This window comes from Suricata suricatta, chromosome 17, assembly GCF_006229205.1.
Source record: "Suricata suricatta isolate VVHF042 chromosome 17, meerkat_22Aug2017_6uvM2_HiC, whole genome shotgun sequence".
Lineage (NCBI taxonomy): Eukaryota > Metazoa > Chordata > Mammalia > Carnivora > Herpestidae > Suricata > Suricata suricatta.
This window is the reverse complement of record NC_043716.1, coordinates 53,997,596-54,008,971: the sequence shown is the minus strand read 5'-3', so window position 1 is coordinate 54,008,971 and position 11,376 is coordinate 53,997,596. Positions and strand designations below refer to the sequence as shown.

General features: G+C 58.6%; 1 protein-coding gene across 2 annotated transcripts in view; it reads right to left on the bottom strand.

Moving 5' to 3' along the window:
- The window catches only part of PRCD (photoreceptor disc component), a 21,291-nt gene extending 11,938 nt beyond the window's left edge, over positions 1-9,353 (bottom strand). The window contains exons 1-4 of one of the 2 annotated variants that reach the window (XM_029928269.1): positions 8,964-9,353; positions 8,617-8,685; positions 6,265-6,313; positions 258-1,239 (exon numbers count right to left, since the gene is read on the bottom strand). In XM_029928269.1, the coding sequence (XP_029784129.1) occupies positions 6,292-6,313; positions 8,617-8,685; positions 8,964-9,037 (165 nt within the window). In that variant the 5' untranslated portion in view covers positions 9,038-9,353 and the 3' untranslated portion in view covers positions 258-1,239; positions 6,265-6,291. Of the gene's footprint in view, positions 1-257; positions 1,240-6,264; positions 6,314-8,616; positions 8,686-8,963 lie in introns of those variants that run through there. The other variant, XR_003904582.1, reaches the window with a different exon arrangement.
- Between the last annotated feature and the right edge of the window lie 2,023 nt (positions 9,354-11,376).

Sequence of the window (11,376 nt, the reverse complement as noted above, 5' to 3'; positions counted from 1 at the left end):
GAAGCAGGCTCCAGGCTCTGAGGTAGCTGTCAGCACAGAGCCCGACGCGGGGCTCGAACCCACGAACGTGAGATCTGACCTGAGCCGAAGTCGGAGGCTCAACCGACTGAGCCACCCAGGCGCCCCTCTTATTTATTTTTGAGAGACAGAGAGAGACAGTGCGAGCAGGAGAGGGGCAGAGAGAGAGGGAGATACAGAATCCGAAGACAGGCTCCGGGCTCTGAGCTAGCTGTCAGCCCAGAGCCCGACGTGGGGCTTGAACCCATGAACCGTGAGATGATCTGAGCCGAAGTTGGACGCTTAACCGACTGAGCCCCCCAGGAACCCCATGTATGTATACTTTCTTGTGATGAAGTGTCTATTAAAACCTTCCCCCGATTTCATAGTGCTTCTTATTGACTTCTAAAACTTCTTTATATATTCTGGATACAGGTCCTTTCTCAGATTTTTGCTTGGCAAACAGTGTCTTGCCAAGAATTCTGATCAAGTCCAATGTATCCATTTTTCTCTTACGGTTAGTGCTTTTTGTATTCTCTCAAAAGGACTTTCCTTTCTCTGTTGGGTCACCTTCGTCGTGTCTGTTTGGGGAACCCACTGATCTGCGTGCATCTCCTGGGGAACACCAGGCCGTCCTGAGCTCTGATCTTGTCTCCTCACTGAACAAGGCTGCCCCTCCCCCAGCCACAGGCAGGGAGCCCTCAGAGGCAGATGCGGAGACAGTCCTGGGGTCACCGGCCTGCGTGCTGCCTGTTGTCAAGCGTCTGTTTCTTCTACTTGGCCCAATTTCCTGATTGTCTGTGGCAGGAAGCCTTACTTCATTTCTGCATCCACGGTGCCTGGCACACAGGCGCTCCGTAAATGTTTGCCGACTTGGCGAGTCAGCATCTCCAAACACAGCCCGTTATAGCCGCTTGTGACTGGGGGAGCCTGGAGGGCCCCAGAGGTCAAGTGGTCCGTCCTTCGTTTCACCATATGGTTCTGTTTCTGAGGGTAGTCACCAGTCCTTTAAACCCTCAGCACCAGCCCCCTTGGGTTCAACACACGCCTGGTAAATGGGGAGATGGGTCTGGAGCAGGAAAGGTCGTGTGACCAGGCAGTGGCTGAGCGGGCACAGCCGGGCTTTCTCCGCCAGGATCCTTCCGTCGTCCTCACTGGCCGCTCGGGCTCGGTCCCCTTCATGGCCTGGCTGACTCCCAGCACCTACCACAGGGTGAGTGTCTTGCAGACTCCCAGTACGTGCTTGTTAAATAAATGACCAAGGGATAAATTAAATAATTTCTTTTAATGCATCATTCAACTGGTTTCTGTGTATGGCGTTCATCTGTGCGCATGCGTTCACCCAGACACACGCCTGGCCATTCCGATCCAGGTCCAGAGGTCCTGGTCTGTCAGTAAATCGGTTTTGTTTTCATTTTCTCAGCCACCTTCTAATCTTAATCCCCACTAGGGGACATATGCACCGCACAGAGAGAGTCTGCAGTCCTTAGGTACAGGACTTGTTCCCAGCTTAAGTCAGTGGTGCCCACTTGACCCCTCCTCCTTGAAGCCCCCCAACCCCCCCACCACTCTCCCCCGGTAAAAACAAACAAACCTCTCCTTCTCAGTCTCCTCCCTCTCTGGTCTGCCCCGGCCCCACCCCCATGGGTTGAAATAAGCAACAGAGCATGAGTGATGACCTCAGTGTCTGTCATCCCTCTTAGTGGCCACCACTTCCTCCCTGCGGGGGTGGGGGTGACAGATTCCCCAGGATCTAGCCTTTCGGGGCCCAGAACCTGGGAATGATGAGTTCGTGTGCAGCGGGAGTATCCTAGTGATCCTGCCCGGCCCTCCTGCAGAGGCGTCCCTGGGGTGCGGCCACACTACCATTCCTGGTGCCCTGGTAGGCAGGTCACACCCAAGATGACCTCAAAGGCAGACTTAAGACTCAGTCCCCTGCGCTCCAATACCCTCACAGGCTTTGACATCAAGGGCACCCATCCCAGCTTCCCTGCTAGCTGTGAGTGACCTTGAGCAAGCTCTGTGAACTTCACTTTCCTTATCGGGTAAGTGAGGGTAACAACAGTTCTGCCTCATCAATGAGACAATGCATATAAATAACGCACCTGGCACAGTGCCTGACACCCAATAAGTGCTAGAGACACGTTAACATTATTAATACCATTAGTATCATTATTACATTACAGTAAACCTTGGCTGTTTTCCTTCTTTTGAGGCTCACAAAGAAGGATTGCTTCCCACTGGTTCAAAGTCTTGGGCTTCTTCCTAACAGTGAGGTCCTATAGAGGGTCCCTGGGAACCAACCCCCAGGCCCCTGCTCTCGTCTCGGGCGAGGGCCTCTGCTCTGTGCCCTTGCCCAGGACCACCCTGCCCACATCCACACAACCACCCGTTTGGGATGGGTGAGGTACTCCCCAAGGTCGCGTCCGCGCCCTACGGTGACACAGGACAGCAGCAGCTGCTATGTCTACTTCCCTTGCTCCCCCCAGCCCGCCCCTGCCACCTCGTTGGCTCCCTGGTCATGTTCCAATCTCCCGGAGAGACTGGCGGCAGCCCCGAGTCTCAGCCACACACGGAGCAGACAGCAGCGCCTCCCTGCCCCCGGCTGCCGCCCTCGGCCACCCTGCAGCTCAGGGCAGCCTTCTCCCTGTCACTCAGGCTCCAACCGGCAGAGATTAGCATGCAGTCAGAGGACAGAGAAGCACCAGGGCAATCACCTCCCGTCTTCTCTGGAGCAGAGATGCATTCGGGAAGTGGAACCCGGTGGAGGGGACGTGCCCAGGCCGGGACTCCCACCGGAGGCTGGGATGGGTGTCTAGGCACCCCGGGACGACAGTGATACTCCCTCCTACAGTCTGACTGGGTGCTGGGTGCTGGGTCTTACCAGGTGCCCCTGCGCTACGCTCTTTTTCAAAGATATATATTTACATATGTATTTTTTCCTGTTTTTTTTTACTTTTGAGAAAAAGAGTGTGAGCAGAGGAGTGGCAGAGAGAGAGACAGGAAGGCACGGAATCCGAAGCAGGCTCCAGGCTCCGAGTTGTCAGCACAGAGCCCAACAGGGGGCCCAAATCCACAGACCGTGAGATCATGCCCTGAGCCGAAGTCGGACGCTGAACCATCTGAGCCACCAGGCACCCCCACTCTTGTTCAGAATTGCCCATCACCCCACTGCTGTATGTCCGGAAAGACGGTGGGCAGGAGGGGCCACGGGTGAGGAAGGCAGCGAAGGACCAGCGAGCGATTCTGAACCTGTTGTTGCGAAGTCGGTTGTTCAGGAAGCGACAGGTCACAGAGACTGTGGCCCTGCTCAGATGTACTGAAGGCTGACCGTGCTAAGCACTCTGCGCGTGATCTAATTTAACCCTTGCAACAACAGCTTCACTATTCCCTTTCCTCTTCTGAGAACCCCCGGGCAGGGATGTTCAGGACCCCACCCCAAGGCCACAGAGGCGGGAAGCAACAGGGGGGAGCCCAGACTCAAATCTCGACTCCAGACTCCTCCCTCTCAGATCCTGCACGGTTATTTCATGGTGGCCACCGCCAGCCCTCTCAGCCTCAGTTCTGTCTCCCTGGTGGCCCTTAATCCCCTTCTTCCTATGTGGTCAATCTACCGAGCCCCCCTCCCCCCCCCGCCCACCAACCCCTGCTCCGGGTTCCCTGCTCCTATTCCCAAGCAGCAGCTCTTTCCAAGGAAACGGGGTGGGGAGAAGGACTCGGCCTTTTGGGGACATTGCCCCCCCCGCCCCCCCCACAGGAGGGGCATCGTGGGCTGAGAAAGGAGTGCCTCAGGCCTGGGCAGCCTTCTGCAGGGAGTGCTGGGCGGAGGATGCCCACTTCCTGCGGCCCGAGCTGCAAATGTGCGTTGTGCAGAGCGCCCAGGGGTGGGAGAGGCCCCGGGAATAAGAGGCGAGCGGGGGCTGGGTGTGCGGGGAAGGTGTAAACACAATCTGCTCCCACCAGAGCCAGCCTGCTCCAGATGGGAGAGCGCCCCCCCACCCCAGCCCACACAGCTCCCCAGCTGCTGGGGCCCGGGCAGCTGCCAAGGCCAGAGAGCCCATCCCCTATGCCCCGCACCCCTTCCCCCCTGCCTTCTCCTGGGACAGAAGCCCCCACCACCTCCTGAGCAGACTCCTCGAAGAGTGCTGCAAAGAGGTGTCGCTTTGTGGATGTGTGTCTGGGCCGGGAGCCAGCCCCTGTCCAGCCAGGGTGACCTTGGCCTGACAACGCCTCAGACTAGAGGAAGGAGACAGGGCGACTTGGAAATGGCAGGGAGCAGAGGCAAGGCTGCAGTGACAGGAACTCGGCAAATAGAGTCCAGGGTGAGCTCAAAGGTAGGGTCGGGGAGCCCAGACTGGGTCCCTGGAGCAGTGCCCCTGTGGCTGGCAGCCCGACAGCCCTGTCACTGAGAAGGCGCGGCCTGGCAGGAGAAAGACGGGCTGGCGGGCACGGAGACAGGTGGTCACGGCCTCCCGGGCCTGTGTCAGGTGGGCGGTGGGCCTCTGTCGTGGTTCTAGCACAGAGCTCCTTGCCCTCCTGTGACCCTTCTCCTGACTCCACCCTGCCCTACTTCTAGAGGCTTCCACGGCACTGCCAGCCCACGCCCCCCAGTTTCAGCCAGGGTCCCCTCTGTCTAAGGCATCTCCCCCTTTCCTTCCCTCGGATGTGGAGTCAGGGCTGCTGTCTAGAGAATTCCGCAGCCTCCTGAAGGCAGGGGCGGGGGCGGCCAGGCTGAGGCATCGGGCAGTGGGGGCTGCAGGGGAGGGAGGGGCGCACATGCGGGCAGGGGCGGGGCCTGGGAGTGGCTTTGGAAGATGAACGGCTTCCAGACAGTGGGGAGCAGCTGCATCTGCAGGGTCTGCCCCTGGATCTCAGGGAGCAGAAGTGGAAATCCGCTTTTATCTCTGCTCGGATCAGGGTCGGGGCAGGAGGGGTGAGGAGAGAAACTGACAGAGCGCCCGGGGGCAAAGGAGGCTGCTGCTGTGACTGAGCAGTCAGCAGACTGACAAAAACAAGTGTCATGCTTTTCCCCTTCCCGCATGCCACTGTCCCTTTGGAACACGCATGGAAACAAACACGCTCGGGGGCCCCGGGGGAGGGATGCCTCCTCACAGCCGCAGGCAGAAGTGTCACAGAACCAACCTGACATTTCTGGCCGATCAGTACAGCGGCAGCTAGTGACAGGGTCAGCTCTGGGGACCGGGGAGAGGCAAGTGCTATAGGAGCGTCCCCGCAGCCAACTGATTCCACACAGCCTGGGACCACCAGCTTTGGAGGCTGCCCAAGAACCCCTTCTCTCACTGCCTGGGCCCTGATGGGTAAGAGTGTGGTGTGTAGACGGCTGGGGGGGGGCACGGGGGGTCCCCCATTAACTAGCTGGATGCTACTGAACAAATTCAGTCACCTGTTTCCTCTTTTCTGAACTGTGGATAAAAACATGCCCGGGCTCCTCAGGTCATTGCAAGGATTAGATTTGTGAATGAGAAACCCTTCCATGGTGAACTTGAGCCATCGTGTTGGTTCTGGGGCTCCTCGCTCCCTACCTGTGCCTCCCTGAGGCTGGGTGCTGGGGCCGCCCCAGAGTTGGCCCAGGGGGACCCCACTGAGTCCCTCTCCGGACCTGCCTCGAGGATCCTCAGAATCTCAGAGGAAGGGAGCCCATCCCAGATCAATCACCATCTCTGCCCCTCCTGCCGGCCCCAGCCGGGCCTTGCCTCAGGGGCCCCATGAGCAGAGCCCGGCAGAGGGGACAGGCAGGTCCAGGGGCCGAAAGGCGGGGTCTGCCTTCTCCATTGCTGCTTCCCCCCACCCTGCTTCTCACTGCTGCTGCTTCCTTTGTGGGGAAAGGGGGCAAACCAGGACTTGAACTGCAACAGAAGCCCAGACCAGATGGACACTTCCTTCCACGCCAAGGCACGGGCTGGGACCACAGAACGGGTAGTTCAGAACACCACCTCTCCCTTAGACGTCCTCTGGCCTTAGCCTCAGGCCCCCAGCGTGACCACCGCCTCATCCCCAAGCCCAGAAAACGCTGTCAAGATCACCTCGTTCCCTTAAAACTACCCCTTGCCCCGTGGCCTGGACCCCAACTAAGGCAGGAGCTGATGGGAGCCCGCCCCCCTTATTCTCAACCTGCATCGATGGCCCACAGAGCTGAAGGTGGCCTGCGCTGCCCCCATGGGGCCAGGCCTTGCAGAATCGCCCCTCTTTGTCCCCAGCCCAGCCTTCTACCCCCCCCCCCCCCCGGGGCTCACAGCCCTGTCCTACCTGGGCTCCGCCTGCAGAGATGAAGCCTTACTTCAGAGGCTCTTTCTTCCTAAACAGAAAAGCGCAGTCGTCAGAAGATCGCAGGGGGTGACCTTCCCGGGTTTCTGGACTTCCATGCCTGGCAACTCACCCCACTATCAAGGGGTAGGCGTGGCCGGGAAAGCAGTTGGAATTGGAGAGGAGAAGTTTCAGCCCTCCAGGGCAGCCACTCTAAGCAGGATGGGGACAGCATCTAACTATAAGTTAGATGCTGGGCTGATTTTTCCAATGAACCAAGTCCTGACGAGTCATTAGGCAAATACTCCCTTTGGACAAGGCCGGACCGGGACGGGCCAGAGGGCCCAGATTCTGCTCTGCTCCGACATGGGGTCCAGGCCCATTTCATGCAGAGGAGATGCGCTGCCTGAATTCAGTGACCTGTCAATCCCCATCGGCCCCAAATCAGATGGATGACCCTGAGCAAGCAATTTACAGGCCACGTCCCTCAGTTTCCTCCACATGAATGAGAGATAGAAACACCTGTCTTGGGGCGCCTGGGTGGCTCAGGCAGTTAGGCATCCCAACTCTTGATTTCAGCTCAGATCATGATCTCAGGATTTGTGGTTCAAGTCCCGCTTTGAGCCCTGCACTGATACTGCGGAGCCTGCTTGGAATTCTCTCTCTCTGCCTCTCCCTGGGTTGGGTGTGCTCTCTCTCAAAATAAATAAATTGAAAGAAAGGAAGGAAGGAAGGAAGGAAGGAAGGAAGGAAGGAAGGAAGGAAGGGAAAAGGAAGGAAGAAGGAAGGAGGAAGAAAGGAAAGAGAAGGAAGGAAGGAAAAAGGAAGGAGGAAGGAAGGAAAGAGAAGGAAGGAAGGGAAAGAAAGAAAGGAAAGAAAGGAAGGAAAGAAAGAAAGAAAGAAAGAAAGAAAGAAAGAAAGAAAGAAAGAAAGTCTTGCCAACCCGCTGGCACTGCTGAAATTTCCAGGTGGGTTAACACACAAGAGACTTCCGGGGAAGGAAAAAGCACCATCAAGTGTCAAGTGCCAACAGGAGAAGAGTCACCATGTACTAAGCAGGTACCTCATGCCAAGTGCTTTACCATTATCTCAATTTCAACCTCACGAATCCCTCACACCAGCCTCTCATTAATCCCAGTTTATATGTCAATAAAAAGGTTACGTAACTTTCCCAGAGTCTCTCAGTCAGCAGGAGTGGAGTCGGAACTTGAATTCTGTGCACCTCCGGACCCAAACTCAACAGGGGGGAGCAGTCATTTGAAAGCCTCCATTGTAGGAGGCCCAGGGCTGTCCCCCCAGGTCACCGGTAGGAGACCTGGGCACTATGGGGACCGGCTCAGCTCGCCTCGATGTCCAGGAAGGGCATCTCGGGAATGCCTGCTTCGGGCACAGGCCTGGGGCTTTCCCAGGGGGCCTGCTGACATTCGGGGCCTGGGGGCACCAAGGAGGGATTAGGGGGCGCACATGGGGCGCTGCAGGCAGGCCGGCGATGGCTCAGCCTGCTAAGCCCTGTCGAGAGATGTCTTCCTGCCCAGGGCCTGGTACCCAAGAGCATCATGCTCTTTGTTCCAGGAGGGGTGAGAGAAGACTAGTTGACCTTTTGCAGGAAAGAATGTCACTTCCCCGTAGGACTCCCACGCCAGCGGGGGGTCTTCAGGCACAAAGGAACATGCAAAACAGTATGTTCTTCGTAAAGATCTGTTGCGTTTTTTTGACGGGCATAGGAGCCCCTGTCGTCAAAGGCCACTGGTCACCCAGGGAAGGAAAAACCCAGAAGTTCCCAAAACTTCACCCTGGTAAAGGCCACATGGTTCCGGCCTAGGGAAGAGTTAACTTTCCTGCCGCCGGAGATGGCGTCCTGCCCGCAGAGCCGCCCAGCCAATGGCGCGCAACGCCGATGATGTCATGCTCCTCCTGCGCCTGCTATTGGGGACAGGACGGCGAATCCTGCCAGTGGCTCAGGCAGAGCAATCGCTGAGGCTGAGCGGGGGCAGCGGGGAAGGGGGAAGGGAAGGCGAGCAAAGCAACGTAGGGCTGCTTCTGCCTCATCCCTCTCTCCAGTCCCCCTGCGCCTTCCGATTGAAGGGACCCTGGGGACCAGCCTGCAACAGGCGGAGCAGCTGTGGCCCAGAGCAGAGGCTGGGGGCTCCCAATGCCAACTGAGAAAACATTCAGTGTGCCCACCAGGCACACACAGGGAACGGGGTGGCTGGGGCGGGGGGGCCAGCATACAGCAGGCGAGGGCGCGCACACTGGGGTCCTCCCCAGGCAGGGGCAGGGGCAGGGGCGGGGGAAGCCGGTAGCCTCCTTAGACTCACCCTCCCTCCTCCACCCCACGTTTCTCTGCGGCCTTACCTGCCTGAAGACTGGAGCTCTGTGTCCAAGCTGCTGCCTATAACTGTCCTATCGAGTCCGCTGGGCTCTCTGTGGGCGGGAGAAACAGGCAGGCAGAGCTGTGGGCAGCGCCCAAACCCAGACTCCCTCTCCTGCAGGACCCGGCCATGCTGAGCTGTGGGCTGGGGGCTTCAGCCCGAATCTCCGATGACCTGCAAGGTCCCCCCCGCTCTGGAGGGACTCCTGGCACACCCCTCCCAGCCTCCCTGGAGGTCCAGGCAGCCTCTCCCCACCTTCGGCTTCCCCCACTTCCCACCCAGCAGGGTCTCCCCCCACCACCCGAGCCCATGGCCCAGTCAGCTTCTCACGGTTGGACCCGGTTGGCGAATCGGCGGCGCCAGAGCATGGCCAAGGTGCTGAGCAGGAAGAAGGTGGTGCACATGTCTCAGCTGCCCCATCCCCCCCCAGGCCGGGTCTGCAGAAGAAGGCCAAAATGGCCCAGCCTGCTCTCACAAGCCACTGCTATGTCTGTCCCGAGTCTTCTGCCGGCGATGGATTAGGAGGCCCAGGCTGATTAGTGGGGTCAGCAGACCCGACCTTGTGCAGACTGATTAACCTCGCTGGGCCCAGGCACTCCCCCACCGGGGCAGGGTAAAGGCACCTGATTGTTCTGGAAGTAGATGGGATGCAGATGTGACGAGGACCCAGGTCTGGCCCTCCATGGGCTCCTAGTCTAGACACATGCACCCGCAAGTCACAGAAATGGCCATCCTAGGGTGACTTCCGTGAACGGAGTTATCTGCAGAGCACCGTGGGGGTGGCCAGCCTCAGGAGAGCAGCCGGGGGCACCTTGAATTTGCAGGTGCTCGAGGAAGGTTGGGGCCCCAGACGGAAGACTCAGGCAGGGCTGCAGACTTGAGAGCACAAGGCATGTTCCAGCGACTAGACATTGAGGGGCGGCGGAAGGGTGACATCAATCACGGGGAGGCATCGAGAGGGGAGGAAGGGAGGACAGTGTGAGATGATGAAGCCGGGAAGACAAGGGCGGCCAGGGAGTGAAGGGCCAGCTACGTGGTCCAGTTCTTCCCTCTGGACAATCCTCTCCGAGCATCACTGATGACACACCTCCTTTTGTAAGAGACCGAAGTTAAGTGTGCACTCATGAAATAGGGATATGCAGCCAGTTCTAAATTATACATGATAATTCCGTGCAAATACAATCCTGCCCCACAAACACATGTAAAACTTGGAAAGGATGAGATAAAACTAAACAGAAGAAAGATTGTTCCTACTTCCGTTCCACAGCCCAGTGGGAACTCTTGGGAAGGGCCACTGCAAGCTCTCTGGGCGTCCGATCCGAGGGGTTCAGTGAGGTGGCCCAGTGCGGCACATGGTCTGATCATCCCCCCTCCTTCATCCCTCTCCAAATCCTCCCGAAGAAGGCACTAGATTTTCCTGCCATCAACTGAGATGAAGGCAGTGTCGAGGGGTCTCCGACCCAATATTCCAGGGAGGTACCTCAACCCTGAGCTCCAGGGAGAGCTACATGTGAGCTCTCTACTTCCTAATGCGATTTTTTAAAAGTTTTTTTAATGTTTTTATTTATTATTGAGACAGAGAGAAACAGAGCATGAATACAGGAGGGGCAGAGAGAGAAAGGGAGGCACAGAATCTGAAGCAGGCTCCAGGCTCTGAGCTGTCAGCACAGAGCCAGACACGTGGCCTGAACCTGGAACCTGGAGACCATGACCTGAGCGGATGTTGGAGGCTCAACGGACTGAGCCCCCCAAGCGCCCCCAAACATGATTTGTAAGAGACATTACCCAAACCTAAGAGGAAAGCCAAGGTCTTCAGATAGTGGCAGTGGGACACAAAGTCTTGAGAAGGCAGGTCTCCAGGCCTTAGGAGAACTGGACACTTGCATCAGGCTTGGTCTGGGAGTCAGAGGGGGGACCTGGCTGTCCCAGGTCGAACAGTTGCTTATAGGATGGGGACCCTGCGGCTCTCTGAGGCCCAGTCCCCACCTCTGGTCCAGCGGCCCTCACACCTCTCTGAGCGGGGCCAGCAGGACAAGAATTTGTCTCCTCCCCTCCCAGAACCCCTTCCTAATCAGAGCCTTGGTAGCTGAGATGTCTCCGGAGGCTTGGGCCTCCCCAGGATTTCCTGACCCCTTCGCCCCAGGGCCTCTTTGCCCAGCCGGCCGGCTGCCTCTCCTTCGGACTCTCCTCCACCAGGGCCGGAATTCTGGGCAGCGCCTGTTTTTTTGCCTGCCCGTGTCATCAATAAGCCACCCAGGGACTTTTTTTCCCGACGCCTTGGATGCCTTGTGCACGTACCGAGGGGGAGGGGGCGCTCGCCGGAAGGAACCGGGGCCGCAGGCCTCTGGCGCTGAACTTGGACAGCCGGCCCCCATCCCCGCAGCGGCGGATTCCAATAGGGAACCGGAGCAGGGAGGCGACCCCAGTCCTAAACCCGCCAGAGCTGGGGGGAGGGGGGATCCCGAGCTCTGGGGGTGTCGCCGAGACCCCCAGCGGCTGGCTCGGGGGAGGCCGGGAGTGAGCGTGGGCTCAGATGGGATCCCGGCACCGCGAGAGGGGCTGCGTCCGCCCCCTCGGGCGGCCGGGCTGGCGGCCACGCCGCAGAAGCCTGCGAGTGTTTGACTTTGAGTCAGTTCCCCGCCGCGTGAAGGGTGCACACACGCACGCGGCCCGACACCGCCCGCCGCGGGAGCCGGGCCACCGCGCCCACCCCTGCCCACCTCCGCTGACCCGCGCCCACCCC